At 44.1% G+C, this 15,117-nt stretch overlaps 1 protein-coding gene across 1 annotated transcript in view; it reads right to left on the bottom strand.

Moving 5' to 3' along the window:
• Window positions 1–718: 718 nt before the first annotated feature.
• LOC149363367 (uncharacterized) overlaps window positions 719–15,117 on the bottom strand; it is a 28,409-nt gene continuing 14,010 nt past the window's right edge. Inside the window, exons 3-4 of the mRNA XM_089568489.1 lie at window positions 12,112–12,125; window positions 719–1,369 (exon numbers count right to left, since the gene is read on the bottom strand). Coding sequence (XP_089424615.1) covers window positions 719–1,369; window positions 12,112–12,125 — 665 coding nt within the window. The remainder of the gene's footprint in view (window positions 1,370–12,111; window positions 12,126–15,117) is intronic.

Below are 15,117 nucleotides of genomic sequence, written 5' to 3'. Positions count from 1 at the left end.
ACTTTCAAAACCTCTATTGCTCTTAAGCGGTACCTGGCGGCAGGCACCACCGCGCGCCTTGTGAGACTAGTGGGCAGCTCGCCGAACTCAGGCTGCATATGCCGTTAATTTGAGTCCAGAATGAATGCTGTCCGCAAAAAAGAAGCGTGATCACTTATAGAATCTTTATTTCTAAAAAACTCCTTGCCCTGGTCAAGGCAAGCTGGCAGTTGACGTGCACTACAGGCAGATGGTTTCTGAAGCGGGAGTTTCTGAAAGAGTGCAAACCAACAGCATAAATGAGCACATAAATAACGATGAGAATACGCGACAAAGGAAAAAATTATTGTCAGCTGAAGGAAAATGGCGTAAAAGGAACAGAATAGTCTCAATAGCGCAGAGCTTGCAATGCAATGCGCGTGATTTACGTTCCAGTATCTTTTCATTCTTTAAGCTCTCCATTATCCATTAAAGTCTCTTTCCTTCCTTCCTTCCTTCCTTCCTTCCTTCCTTCCTTCCTTCCTTCCTTCCTTCCTTCCTTCCTTCCTTCCTTCCTTCCTTCCTTCCTTCCTTCCTTTTCATTCTTATTTAGTCCAGAGAAATGTTGTAATAGTACCGTGGTTTTATATCCTTGGGGGAAACATAAAACATAGCTTTCCCGTCCAGCTCAACTGAATGATAAGGCCTGAACCATTGCTGGGTGACGTGCGGGAAAAAGAATATAGTCTAAAGACGTCATCTATATTGCATACTCACACTTCTTCTTGCGGAGGAGAGCACCATAGTGGAATGGAGAACCGAGGCCATAGCCGTAGTTCAGGCCGTAACCGAGGAGACCATGGCCATAGCCGTAGTTTCCAGCACCGTAGCCGAGGGTACCAACACCGTATCCGTAGACTGGGGCGGCGTGGGCAACAGTGGCCACAGCTGGGGCATGGTGCACGGTGGTGGTAGTGACAGCTGGGGCGGCGTGGTAGGCAGCGACAGCTGGAGCAGCAGCGTAAGTGGCGACGGCTGGAGCAGCGGCGTAGGTGGCGATGGGAGCAGCGTGAGCAATGGTAGCGACAGCTGGGGCAGCGTGGGCGACAGTGGTGACAGCTGGAGCAGTGGCGTAGGTGGCGACAGCTGGGGCAGCGTGGTAAGCGGCAACTCGAGTCACAGCTGGAGCAACAGCGTAGCTAGCGACGGCCGGGGCAGCGTGGGCGACAGTGGCGACAGCTGGGGCGTGGGCAACGGTGGCCACAGAGGGAGCATAGCCAGCGTAGCCTAGGCCGTAGCCAAGGTTACCATACCCGAGGGTGCCGTACCCGAGGCTACCATAGCCGAGGCCATAGCCAGTGTAACCAGCAAAGGCGGTGGTGGCAAGAGCCAAAAAGACACAGGCACGGATCTGGAAAAAAAAATATTATTGGTTGGCTGCCTTCTTTTTTAACAGCGAGAAGTATATAACTGCCTGCCTTATATATTTTCTTGCAATTTTTTAAAATAAAATTTCTGGTTTCCTAATGACTGTTGCAATTTTCCAGTATTCTGTGGAACTTACCATGATGTTCTTGAGCCGGTATTGAGACAACTGCTAACCCAACCTCGTACCGGAGAGCTTTTATACTTGAGCTGGCTGCAGATATTATACAAAGGATAAAGCGCCCTCTATGTAGAGTGGAGATGTGATCAAGGAAGTTTGATTTTGGGAATGCCCATGATGATAAACAAGACGTGACGGCTTTGCAAAGCCAATAAAGGAAAGGGCTGAGCGGTAGATCACGCATGGTGATTCCCCAAGTGGCCTTCAGTGCTGATACAGAAACTGTTCAGTGCTTAATGTCCAGCTTTAATGTCCAGTTGTCCGCGAAACTTCGTCTACAAGTGCTGATTGATCAAATATAGACAGTCAGTATCCTTTTTCGTAGACCTTTGGCGCCCGTTGTCACAATACCACGTGGCATTTCAAGGGAAAGTGCATTGCGCATTAATTACAGCAGATGCTTGAGATCGAATGAGGAAATAATTTCGAATTACTACGGCCAGGTCTTGCAGTACAAATTGGTGAGTGGACATTGTGTGCGATGCATTCTAAAGTGACCTCCCTCAGCTGCATAGGTATAGCTTTACAGTGTGGACATTCGTGTAAATATTTTTAATCAACATAGCATTAAAAGGCATCGAATGATGCGGACTGCTTGAAGGCTGCGCTCATCCGATCGGCACATGCCAGCACCGTGGTGACGAGAAGTGCGTTGTGTTCTTTCCAAGTTTATTGAAGAAATTAGCCTTTATATGTATGATTGTTATATATCCGGATCAGGACAAGACGCCCTTACGAAACGATAAATTTAAGCTTTTTTTACAAGTATTTTTCTGCATCGAAATTTGTAAAGTTAGTAATTTTCGTTAAGCTCAAGAACACAAAAGTTTACGGCATAGAAGCCGTCGTCTTCGCTGTCCGTATCATGCGTTGCAACCGGTAATGACCGCTTTGCTTTTCTTACTAAAGAGAAATTTATCGTGGAGTGCATGTGCAACTAGTAACTTATTTGCGCTGGGAGGAGCCCTCGAAAATACACCATCTTTGTTGGTTGTATCACGTTGGTTTGCAAGTGGTACCGCCTACGGCGGGATTGGTTTCGATAAACTTATGCTTGTCATTTCTGCCATTTATAAGGGGCAGAAATATTTTACTTGAGTCAATATGCGTGACGTGGTTATCTATAGTTCAACAGAATGGAAAGCTGGGCTAGTTGTAGGTTGTTCATTATGAAAATTTCTGGGCGCGAACAAAGAAAAGACAGCGAAGAAACCACAGGACACGCGCCTTTTTCACAACTAGTTTCAAACTAGTTGTGAAAAAGGCGCGTGTCCTGTGGTTTCTTCGCTGTCTTTTCTTTGTTCGCGCCCAGAAATTTTCATCGTGGTTATCTATATATGATACACTTATTAAGGCATTTATACTGGTTTTATGCTGTCTCTGTGCTAAAGGTATATTATTTATTTATTTATTTATTTATTTATTTATTTATTTATTTATTTATTTATTTATTTATTTATTTATTTATTTATTTATTTATTTATTTATTTATTTATTTATTTATTTATTTATTTATTTATTTATTTATTTATTTATTTATTTATTTATTCAATACCGCCAGCCGCCTTTTGTTGGCCAAGGCAGGAGTGGGGATGTAACTGCACAGTGCTTTGTCAATAGCAAACAAAGAAAAAAAGAAGGCCTACACTTTGGGCATCCGTTCTCGTATGCGGCTCTCTTACTGCGTCAGCATATTCGAATAGCGGGCTCCCTAGGGATGGCTTTTATTCGAAACAATAAATGTCATCTCCTAAGGGAGCATATTCTAGCTGGATCTGTTCTATGAGCATTGAGCGGACCAAACATACAGTAATAAATAATGATCTGGGAGGTGAATAGGTTGCGATAAGAAGCACCGCTTTAGAACTGGCAGATGTGTACATGTACCTAGGCAGCACCACAGATCAACACCATTACAGAGAAATGGCTAACAGAATAAATATCTTGTGGAGCGCATTTTACAGCTACTCCAGGCCGTGAGTAGCAGCTTACAAATACACCTCAAGAGCTAATCACTGAACTGTAGCGGCTTGGCAGAATTTGTGGGGCACAGAAACTTGGACTAGGAAGAGAAATTTTTCGCATTAGTTTCAGAACAATGTAGCCAGCTATGAAAGAGAGATTGAAAGGGTAGCATTGAGATACAAGAAGGGAGAGCAGAGCGGGCTATGGAAGAAACGCGAGTGAGTGCTATCTTAGCTGAAACCGTGAAGAGGAAATGAACATGAACAGAACATGTGATGCGAAAGAGAGATCGCCGTTAGTGCGCAAGGGTAACGCAGTGCATTCCGGGACAGGAGAAAAGTAGCCGAGCACGACGATAAAATCAGGTGGGCGACAAATGATAGGAAGTTTGCGCGAAAAGCAGTGCACACAACCGGCGAATTCATTGGTTTCCTTGTCTGAGGGAGAATTTTGCCTGCATTGGACATAGATGTGCTCTTGATGTGATAATGAGAGTAAAATAATGGGTGACTGCGAAATGCAATATCTATAGTCATGTGATACTTGTGGGCCTCGGCTATCTTGGCCTGATAACTGGTACACGCATCGCTTCCATTTAGTCGTTTGGAAGGAGGCTAAATATTAAAATGAATTTTTTCTTGATGTAAGAATTAACACATTCTCGTGTTCCTGCCACTTTTTCAGCCTATAGACGCTTGTAGTATTGCAATGCGGGCAATTGTGCGTAACCAAAGCTTTTGCTTTGATGGAACAAAATTATGACACCATATTTATTTTATATCTGAAAAAAATTTGACCAAGCATGAGAGGTTCTGGCGAGCAAGAAAAAAAACATCCATTCAGCACAGCTGAAATTGTGTATAGGATTCCAATCAAACCCCAATCGATTCTTTTCGAACCTGTTCAACCCTGCAAATTCATGAAACGCTTTATACGAATGCTTATACTTGGTCTCTATAAATGATTGAAAATCATAGTACGTCCTTCTTTGTTTCTCCTGTGCGCCTGCAAGCATCATAGCCACCAGTAGGCTTTTCATATATCGAGGAGAAATCAATGCACAAACAAAAAGAAGCAGAAAATTCGTTTTATGTGAGAAACATTTACATCCTCACTGACCTTTATTCTGAAAAGGAGTAGGAGAAAGATCCAAGAGGAAAAGCCCTAAGCGTGGCTCATGTCTCCCGCCCCTCTGCGTCAAATAGGCCCTCCTTTCCTCTCATGTTAACCGTCTTCCCCACCCAACCCCAGTTCGAGCTCTCACTCGCTGAGGAATTTTTTTTATTTTCGTGCCAAATTGTGTCCCAGCCAACGCATGGTGCTCAAGTCTCTCCCTCTTATCAAATACACAAATAAGGAAAGACAACGTAAGGCAGCTGCAAACACCACAGCTACTTTCGCACTCCTCTTGACAGCAGTGAAAAAACCCGCATATGAGCAGGTTCAGTTAACCCCACCTCAGGGTATAGAATATTTCCGAAAATGCCATTGGCACTTTTACGGCAGGGCAAAAAAAGCGAAAACCCAAACAACACCAACTGAGTGCTGTCACTAACGAGCAGCCCTCTCTTTTGTTTTCACTCATGCGAAGGAAGATCCTTCCATTCTAACTGAGCCCATGCAATGTTTCGGAGATGCTTTTGCCCTTCATCGCGTTGGCAGTTCTTTGTAATGGTTAAGGACGTTTTTAGTGTCGTTTCAAACGCTAGGAAAACGCATGTGACCGAGTAACAGCCCCATGGGTGAGCAGACGGTGAAGAGCTAAAAGACGACGCTTGGAAATAGAATACAGCCTAGCGATCTGCGCTATAGGTTCGAGTGGTCGAGTCCGCGAAGCAAGTATTCGGACCTAACAAGGGCTCCACTGAATTTAACTATCCAACTATTTCACCTTAGCTCTGGCTTCCACATTTCGTGAATTTCTTCGAGTGATCCAGTTTTTCACTTTGAATAAAGAGCTATTTGCGTGTAGAAAATTATCTTCCTCGCTTAAAACCGAATTTTAAAAATTCAATTCGGAGTACTTGATTGGTTCTTTTCAACATAAACCGAAACTTTCAGCCCTTATTTATAGCGCTGTTTCCCCTTGCCAGCTTCGTCATCAGCCGTGCGCTCTATGCAATACCGATGCGAACACCGCTATTTTCACAGCAGGGGCGTTTTTAAAGGCCCGATTCCCGCATTCAGTTTAGGATGCGGTGAGCGAACGCCGTATCTAAGACTCGTCGTCAGTGCCAGAAACGTGAGCAGATAATCAAGGTGTGTTCACACCCTTTACTCGCTGGAGAAATTATTTTTTCTTGTCTGTTCGCCGACCACGTACTGAAGGAAGTATGGGACGGCTAGGTGGGCCGAATGTACAAGGCCGATAAAAAGGCTCACGCCACTGAGCATGAGAGATAGCCGGCGGTGCTATTAGCGACGGAGTGTTTGCAACTTATGCAACTCTGGCCACTTTGGCAGTTTTCTGCTGCTCAACTTCACGATGCTGTCCCTGGTGCGAGTTTATTGCACTCTACGTTTAATAGCTGGTTGTGCATATAGAGCAGGCATATATGGTTTTTCGAATCTGATTTAGCTGCATTGGGTGCTCGCTCCACTGGTTAGCGCTAATTCCCAGAAATTCAAAATAACCTTGCTCAGCGAGTGGCGAATGGTGCAATATAACAGAGGCGCAAGTACGACCGCACAAGAAAAAAAAGGACACATGCTCACACTAACAATTATTTATTTCACGAAAACGAGAAATACAACACCAAACCCAGGCACGTGTCACATCACATGATCGATTGCTCCGAAGACAAGCACTAACACGAAAGCTTTCAAACCCATCAGTAATCAAAATTATATTGTCGTAGAATCCTTATTACCAATGGCGCAAAAGGCATCACTATCATTGCCATAACAACAGAGACGACATTTCTTAGGAAAAGCAGAATGAAGCATTCGTAGGAAAATCAGAGTCATTCAACACAAAAAAAAGAGCAGTCAGAATACTAATAAACAAAATCAAAACAAAATACCAATAACAGCAAGAAAACAGCAACATAAAGTCGAACAACAAACAACACCCATTTTTTCCGGCTCAGATAGTAGAGTACGAATGTGTCGTTCCCTTTCTTGTGCTGTCGAAGGCGCACAGCCGTTGCGTGGCTTCTGAGAGATTATTCATTAATATTATGTAGATTTATCTGTGTTTTACGTAGACAGTGCGTCTTCGTAGATAGTCTGTTTTTATATTTTTGTTGCATGCACGTGTGCTAGTTTTTCATGCAGTTCCGGCTTCTGCAAGCCTTCTCACCAGGACAGAAAGAGTATGCCGCGTCTAAGAGAGCAACAGAGAATGAAAGATGTAAGTATTGGCTTTTCGGGAATGGCAGACAAGAGGCTCGCGGTTCACGGGCAGTAATATGGCTTCAGAAAAGCTTAGATTTAAGCATGAGGCAGACGTCCCTTAGACCTACTCACAGTTTTCACTTCGTCGAGAGAAAAACTCGAAAGAAAAGCATATCAAGCTAACGAATTTAAGGGAACTGTGGAACTAAGACAATTATGCAGGATTCGAGCACGTAACTGGCCGTTCCTTTCACGTTCCCTGTTGGACAATTAATATCAGCCTGCCCACAGAAGGGACGCAAGGAATTATTTACAGTCTGGACACGCTTCACCTGCCGACCATGCGAGCGGTGAAAGCACGTTTTAGATTCTTCGTTCTGATAGGAAGGAGCGTACTATTGCAATTTAACTCTGCATTCATGTTAGAAAAAAGCCGAGAATGCACTCACTGGCAGAGTTTGAAACGAGAAGATATCAACTAAAGTTTGCTATTATAAAAATTAAACAGAATACGCTGTCGCCGAAGTTGGCCAAAAATCAACAGGAAACAGTAGCACATCATTTTTCTACTAGCGCATTCAAAGAGCTTTTAACACCTGACAACCTGTGATAATTGTGAAAAGCAAGAAGCGAACCGAACGTCCGCTCTCCGAAATCATCAGTTCTCCAAAAATTTGAATTTTCGTAGCGATAGCTAGTAGATGCGTTTTACTCAGCGGAGTTGGCGGCGTCATAGGGAGAAGCCGTGGCTGCCGGCTGGCCCATTATTTCACCACCGCGAGTGCCAGTGTCCAGGTAGCGCAATAGCCCTTGACTGCTCACCAGATCCTGTACTGTAACATGCTAGCTTTGCCTTCTCTTGGAACAGAATCGTTTACCAAAATGAACCATCGGTACCTTATTCTAGATTGCCGTTAATATATTTCCAATTTATGACAGCTAGGAATACAACAAAGCGCAAATTAGAAGGGTAATCACATGGTGCATGAAAAAAGTGCTTTTACATTGCAGCTACTTGCACCTTTCTGTAGCAGTTAGCAAGCTGAGTATTGGAGTTTAGCTCGCACTTTAATAGGTAATATATTTTGCCTCAGAGAAAAAAAAATTGCGCCTCGTTCCTTTCTCGTGGTGTGCATGATTTGCGCTATTTTTTTTTTCTCTATTTCAAGTATGCACCAACTAGCCCAAAAATGGAATATTTTCTCTGTTGACCGAAATTCGCCAGAACTGGAAATACCGCGCGGAAAAGCCTTCTTTTTGCCTAAAAACCCTACTTTGAACAATTAGTGTCACCCTTCTTTGAAACACTTGCGTCGAATGGGACATGTTGAGAGTTGCGAAAATAGCTCCAAACACATTGACAGAACGCAAAGAACATGAAGGGAGACACCACCAGCGCTGATATACAGTGATTAGGGACGCGACTACAGCCGGGTTGGTTGCGTTAAAATTAGAACAAAAAGTGGAGCTCACTCTAACAGACATTTACTGTAGTAGAGCAGACGTTTGGGCAAGTTCGTGTAGATTGATGACGAAGTTGATAGTGAAATTTTGACCCAATATAATTTCTTATGGCTGCAATTTTTTTCGCTGGCCCGTTGCGTCTGAAGAAGCAACGCACCTGAAGATGGAGATGTAAGTCCCACTGAGAACATTAACTGTTGACGTATCACACTTTGGCTTGGTCCTTGAAACTTGTGAAACGACAGTACTGATGTTTTGACTAAAGTAAACGTTCATCAACTGCGAATATTTTTCAGGATTCCTTTATAGATCATTGTTTTGCATCGATAGCTGCCACTGGTACACATCACGTCTCTTCCCAGAGAGGGTACCATAATATTTTTTTGCGAACGATACTGCGCAACCAAAACGAGGGATCGATCAAAGGAAAGCCGCCCACAAGCGCTGAAGAGGACAAAGAAAGGACCCCTGTGTGCAAGAAATGATTGTAGCAAGATGCCACAGTTTGGCGAATTGCACTCTTTCTTTGAAAGAACAAAAGAACCCAACTAAAACGACGGACAAGGGAAAGGTGACACACGCACAAGCGCAGACTGAAATAACGAAACAGCAGAACTGAAAAGGACCAGGCAAAGGAAACACACGCACAAAGCGCTGTCCTTCGTTTCAGTTGCCCGGTTCTGTTGTTGCAAGATGCAATACCGACTCGCCCGCTATGGTATGTTGCAACAAAGGTTTCTTCCTCGCTAGTAGCCATGACGTCACAGGCGGTGGCAAATGTATCAATAGGGTAAAGCACGTTAAAATTCCCCCAAAAATATAAAAGAACCTCCTTGATTTCCTCTCTTCACGCTTTCTAGGCACTACTGTGCTCGATCGCTCGCATCGTTTTCTTGGGGGGAAATGCTATCGCTGCATCGAGCAAGTTATTTCTCATCTGGACCACACAGCGGTGCAGTTGTCAGTGAACTGCAGTCGAACATTTTATGAAAGTTAGTATGGAAACAAGCATTTGTGGGAGAACAAAAGAACCTATAAGATGTGCACGCAAAACGAGAACCAGAAATTTAAAAAATACGCTTGCAGGCTGCAGGAGTAAAGCACGGATAGACATTTTAGAGGAACCCTACAACGACTAAGTGTACTCCTTGTATCACACTAATTTAGTGTTGCAATTTTTAGTTGAACTTCCACAGGGTCGGCCGGGGTAAAGCTTATCTTTTGAAAGAAGTATATACTTTATTTTTCACTTCTGTGGAAACAAATCAGATGATATGGCTGTTTTCTCGAGGGATGCCTTGCAGAAGCAAGATCGTCATTGTACAGGCACTGCGCCATTACTATAAAGCGATCATTGTAAGGTGTGGCCTCACGTCGCAACAGAAAGTGCTGAAAGAGTAGCGACAAACTCTGGCATTCTAACGAAGTGCACTCATTTTGGGGAATAATTGCTAGAGGTGAAAGATCGGGCTGTGACAAATGAGCCTGCCATTTACCCTTCGTAGATTTGGTGGATACGACGGGGGCAAGGAGCATTGCTCAGTTCAATTGTCTCTGAGCCTACTGTCTCACAATAGCATAAGAACCCCATGTTGCCGCACCGACACCGGGTGCCAAATTTTTAAACCTGCAAGGCTGCAAGCGGCAAGTGACAATCTTGGCAAGCTCGCAGGTTCTTACAAGGAAGAGCTAGATGCGACCTGCCGCCTGCCACTGTTGGCAGCTAGAAAAGTTTAGAGAGGACAATTCCTCTCTCCTCTTCCAGGGAAGGGAGCTGCCAACTTTGCCAGGAGGCCATATCCCACTGTCCACTTGTCCAAAAATCCCACTGTCTATTTGTATCGCATGTGTAGTCGTGCATGACAGATTACAGCGAGATTGTTACACTATCGCATTATCAGAGCTGATGCTCGTTAGGTGCCCCCCAAGCATTTTGCTTTCTGCGCAGATTTTTCGGTGATCATTTATTGCATCACTTTGTTTACGTCTTATTAAGAACAAAAACAAGGCCGGAAAAGAGCCTACCTTCATTAACAACTGAGGACGTGCCAATTGTGGGACGTGACTCTAGGCAACATGCGCTCTGTGGTGATAGAACAGGACACCTTAGCAATGAGAAGCGTTCTCGCAGTCATTACATGGCCACTCGTAAGAGCATTAAGACTCATATAATAATTAAGATAACGAGCCATCCGGTCAAGCCTTTACAAAATATCTTGTCTAAGCAAAAAAAGCAACGAAAAAGTCCGTAGAAATACTGGCCATTTAGAAAACATATTAGAAAACATAGACATGAGGCTTGCGCCAGCCGGGGGGCCTTGGGGCCACAGAAAAGCTCTGAGTCAGCCACGTGGACGGCGTTCCTCGGACCTTCTCAGTTTCCACTCTGTCTGCAAAACGCATACAAAGAAACTGACCGGGCCTGTGCCCTGAAGGAAATGGTGGAACCCCTGCCTTTATGGTGGGTCCATACTCGGAACTGGCTCCTCCTTTGGCGTCGCGTGTCCCACAGTTTAAATTAGCCTGAAGGTGCTAGCCACGCAGATAATGTTTTACTCTTGACTTTCCGGACACGTTTCCCTGTCCGTGCGAACCGGTGCGGGCTGGGCAACATTTTTTCTTTCTTTTTCCCTGCCCACACTAATGTATGTCCGTGCGAACGGCGAAAGCACGTTTTAGATGTTTCCTCTTGATAAAATACAGGAGGGCAACGCTATAACAGAACTCCGCGCAGATCTCAGCTTGCAGTTAAGACTGCACTCACTGGCTTAATCTGAGACGATTTCAGAACGAAGTAGGGTATCGTAAAAATGGAACCAACTACTATACAAAACGATAAATATGTGGGGCTGAAGTTAGCTTACGACTTTTATGGTACTTTGGTCTAAGCTGTTTCTTTTTCTGGGGTATTGAGAGAAGTTTGAAATAATTCAAGTAGGTGGTAATAATAAAATGGAAAACATATGGAAATGCTCATCTTCAGCAGAAGGGAGTGTGAACACCTTGTAGGGTTTTTAGCGATGCGTTCAAGATAAATGTTTCTCGGCGGTGCTTCTGTCGTGATACGCTGAAGTACAGGTTGCCTGCTGCCTTGAAATGTCCTCATGGAGGGCTCCAGTGGTCAACAGCTGGTTATCAAAAGGTGACAGAAATGCGTGTAGGAGATGCGTACGGGCGTGCAGGAACTACTGACGGCCTGCAGTTTCTGGCATGCGATACCAGCGGACACGCACAACTTGGTGCTAAAAGAGGACGCTCTCAGAAAGAAGAGATTTCTCACAATCCTTACATTGTCTCAAGTGAGTGCGAAGAGTATGCAATTGGAAAGGCATGAAAATTATGAAACAAAGTGCATTTACCACTTAAAAAGAAACGATCAATTCAAATCTCTGCCTGTTTCGACAGAGCCGGTAAAGTATTCGAACCTGAAACGGTTTCAAAAAAATCCCGTGTCATTTTTCAAGCTCACCAAGATAGAACGAGGGGCAAGGGTGCAGTTGGTGTTTAATACACAGTTGGAAATGTCAAAGGTTTCTTTGTAACCCAATCGTTGTCGACATGATATGATCAGTACGGTCATTGCTGATGCCTAGGTATCACGGTCGTGTCGCAAGTGGGACGAGGAATCCAGACACGAGCTTACGTACAGGAGCACAGAAAAATCTTTACACGGAAAATAAAACAAGTGGAGGATAAAACAAGCAGAAGATATAAGTTTAGAAAAGAACCTTATTCTATTCTTCCTTGCTCCTTCAATGTGTTCCTTGGCCATAAATACTTACCTGGGCAACATGAACTGGTGTGCACGGTGCTCACGCATAATTTATAGTACAAACGGTGACGAAGCACGAGGCCAAAGAAAAAGAACAACAGAGAACGCCAAAATTGTACAACACAGTGAACCACAGTAACCGAGAGAGCAATGCGCATGTGATATAAGGTATCACATGCGCATTTAAGTGATCTCCTGTAATTTGAAAAGAATTGGAAAAAGAGCGGGAGCAGATATTGTCTTTTGAGCTCCTCTCAAATTGAGAAACGTGCGCGCGTTTATATGGTTCCGAAAAAGCATGTCAAGCTGGTCCCGTATGTAACACAAAAAAGAAGAGAAATGTTTGAAATGCGCAGAAAACCTTGTTTACTAAGTCCCTCTGATTTCTGGTGAATCCTATGTTGGCCAAAATAGTTTTTGTGCCAATAATAGCCTCAGGAAGCACGAAAAGAATAGCAAGAGTGCCGTCCGCTACATCAGAATTCAGTGCCACGATCGTCCCTGTCAGCCATTGTATGAAAACAGCCGAATTGTGGGTAAAAGCAATGATCAGCTCACAAGATAAATCATCGAGGCACCTGAGATTATCAGGTTATGTCCGAGTTGTGTAAGCACCCCATCTGTTGCGATCTCTAAGAAAAAACTAGATTTTATAAATCAGTAGCTTCGCCTCATGTAATAAAGAAAAATGCATGCCCAGAGAGATTTCTGTTGCTATTCTTGATGTTTTTCTGTTTTTTTAATTGTTGCCTGTTTTTCTTTAACATAAACTTTGACTTCCTGACTAAACTATCTTTTGTTAGTCAGCGCTGCATCTCGTCTCTTCGCTTCCTTTGGCCTCTTGCCGTGTCACTATTACACTTCAAAAAATAAAGCTTACCAAGTGATTCCACCTCGTTGGCAAATGCGCAGTAACATTCCGCTGTTTTGTGATCGTGCACTGCCCATTTAACAAGTTCTGATGAACACGCAGACTTCTTGCCAGTGAAGGGTGCGAAATCACTGATGGTGTGCCTCCTTTCTTCGCACACGGCTACATTGCCCGAGAGATGGGCTAGTGCTTTGGAAGGCAAGCGCAATGCAATGTAACGGTGGCCTTCGCTGTCGGTGTCTTTAGCACCCCCATTGTTCACTCTCGTTGGTTGTGCTGACTAGCCATGCCTAGCTTGCAGGCATTGAACAGCCATCCTATGCATATCTTCAAAAAAGGCGCTCCACCATGAGAAATCAATGGAACGCAGGTCTGTTAGTTGGCGTGGTCTGTCCACTTTTGCGCAGGGGTGCACTAGCACTCCGAAAACTCGGCCACGAGCTTGTGTGTTTGCCCTGAGAGTGGACGACCCTTCACGTAGGTGATTGCCTAAGAAGGAGCAAAGCATTTGCCAAATATATATTGCCAGCGACATCAATTTGAAACAGCGAAGGAAAGGACATCAAAGCTCTGTTGCCATTCCGCCAAGCTAAATTTATAAAAAAAAAAGTTTCCAAAACTCGAACACAAGTATGCGATCTTGCGCTTAAATGGAAGTAATTTAGTTCAACTTAGTTGTTTTATTTTTTAACAATGTAACAATTTAGTTACTAGTTGATAATAGCTGTGTCTTGTAGCATTAGTATTTTAACTTGTTTCTAGCTACCTTTCTCGGCTTAGTAGACCCGGCAGCTCGCTTAGGGCAGGAGACAAGACGTGTGTAAAACTTTTTGCGCCCGAAGACAGGGCAGTCCCAGTTAAGATTCGTCGCCGTTTTGCTTTTTGCAAGCGTAGATATCTCTACATCGTGAGCGTTTCTGACAAATATTTTTGCATTTGGTTGTTCAGGTCGCAGTAAAGGTCGCTGCGACAGCAAGGTGAAGGCTGTGGGTTCACATCGACAACGTTAATAGCTGCTACATTCGAACCTTCTCAGGTGCTCCGACGATGCTGAGCAAACGCTTGGCCCTTCGGAGATGTCGCGGCAAGTAGCGGCGTGTTCTGTGGACGCACATTTGCACAACCAGTATCTCGCTACAACGCCTTTGCATTTAACCTTGAAGGAGCGGTTTTATTGCTCTCGGGACCGCGTCGCATTTCCTAAAGTCTTCCGCCCGCTCTGCTTGCTGAGCGCATCCTGCATCGCATTAATGCGCCAGATTTCGGTGATGCTTCTCAATTTTTTTTTGGTTAATTATTATGTGAACGGTAGTCTAACATATGGACATAATAAATCCTTAAGTAACTATAAATTTGCAGAGTTCAATGCAATCGTTTAAATGAGGCAGTATTATCAGAGGGAGTGTTATCAGGCTGTGTTAGAGGTTTGTCCTTTATGCTCGGCGCTTGCTGTGATCGGCGTTGTAAGAAATAGTGCACGAAAACACGCATATGCAAAACGACGTGATGAAGCTGAGTTTCAGATGTGGATATTTTACTCTTCGTTGTTATGCAAGCGAAAATGCCTAGTGCCCCTTACACTGTCCTCATTTTCGCTTACATCGACTTGCATTCGCTTACATTGTTCAAGGAAAGTGAAGTGGTAACGAAGGCGGTTTAGATCTTCTATTCAGAAGCTAATACTTCGGTGTTTTCGCGCTTCCGTTTGAGTTATCTGGTTCAACTTTCTTTTCATGTTTATGGCAGATGCATTGCTTTTCCATAAGTCTGATACTTTTTTTGCCTGACAAAGTTTCGTCTGCAGACAATCAACTCGGATCGGGTTAATAATACCAGTGTCTACCTTTGAAGACTCCATGGTAGCGGAAAGAGGGGTTATCACCTTCCTATCGTTCAAGGTTTTTTTTTCTGTGTGTGTGTGTGGGCGGGGGGGGAGGGCGCATCTAAGCGTGTAACCATCATGTAATAAAGCATCGTTTTGATACAATACAACATTCTTTAGGAAACTCTCATTTGTGTCTTTCAGCTTATGGACCTGTTTTGGGGGCAAGGCGCCTGCACTAAGAAGCAACAGCGTGCCTCTACAAGACGCGCTTCGAAAGTCAAGGTCAACAACGGCGAAGGCGCAAGGATGGTCTGCTGGTT

Source organism: Amblyomma mixtum, chromosome 2 (assembly GCF_055824585.1).
Source record: "Amblyomma mixtum isolate Tamu chromosome 2, ASM5582458v1, whole genome shotgun sequence".
In the NCBI taxonomy this organism is placed as follows: Eukaryota; Metazoa; Arthropoda; class Arachnida; order Ixodida; family Ixodidae; genus Amblyomma; species Amblyomma mixtum.
This window is presented reverse-complemented; position numbering and strand designations above follow the sequence as displayed.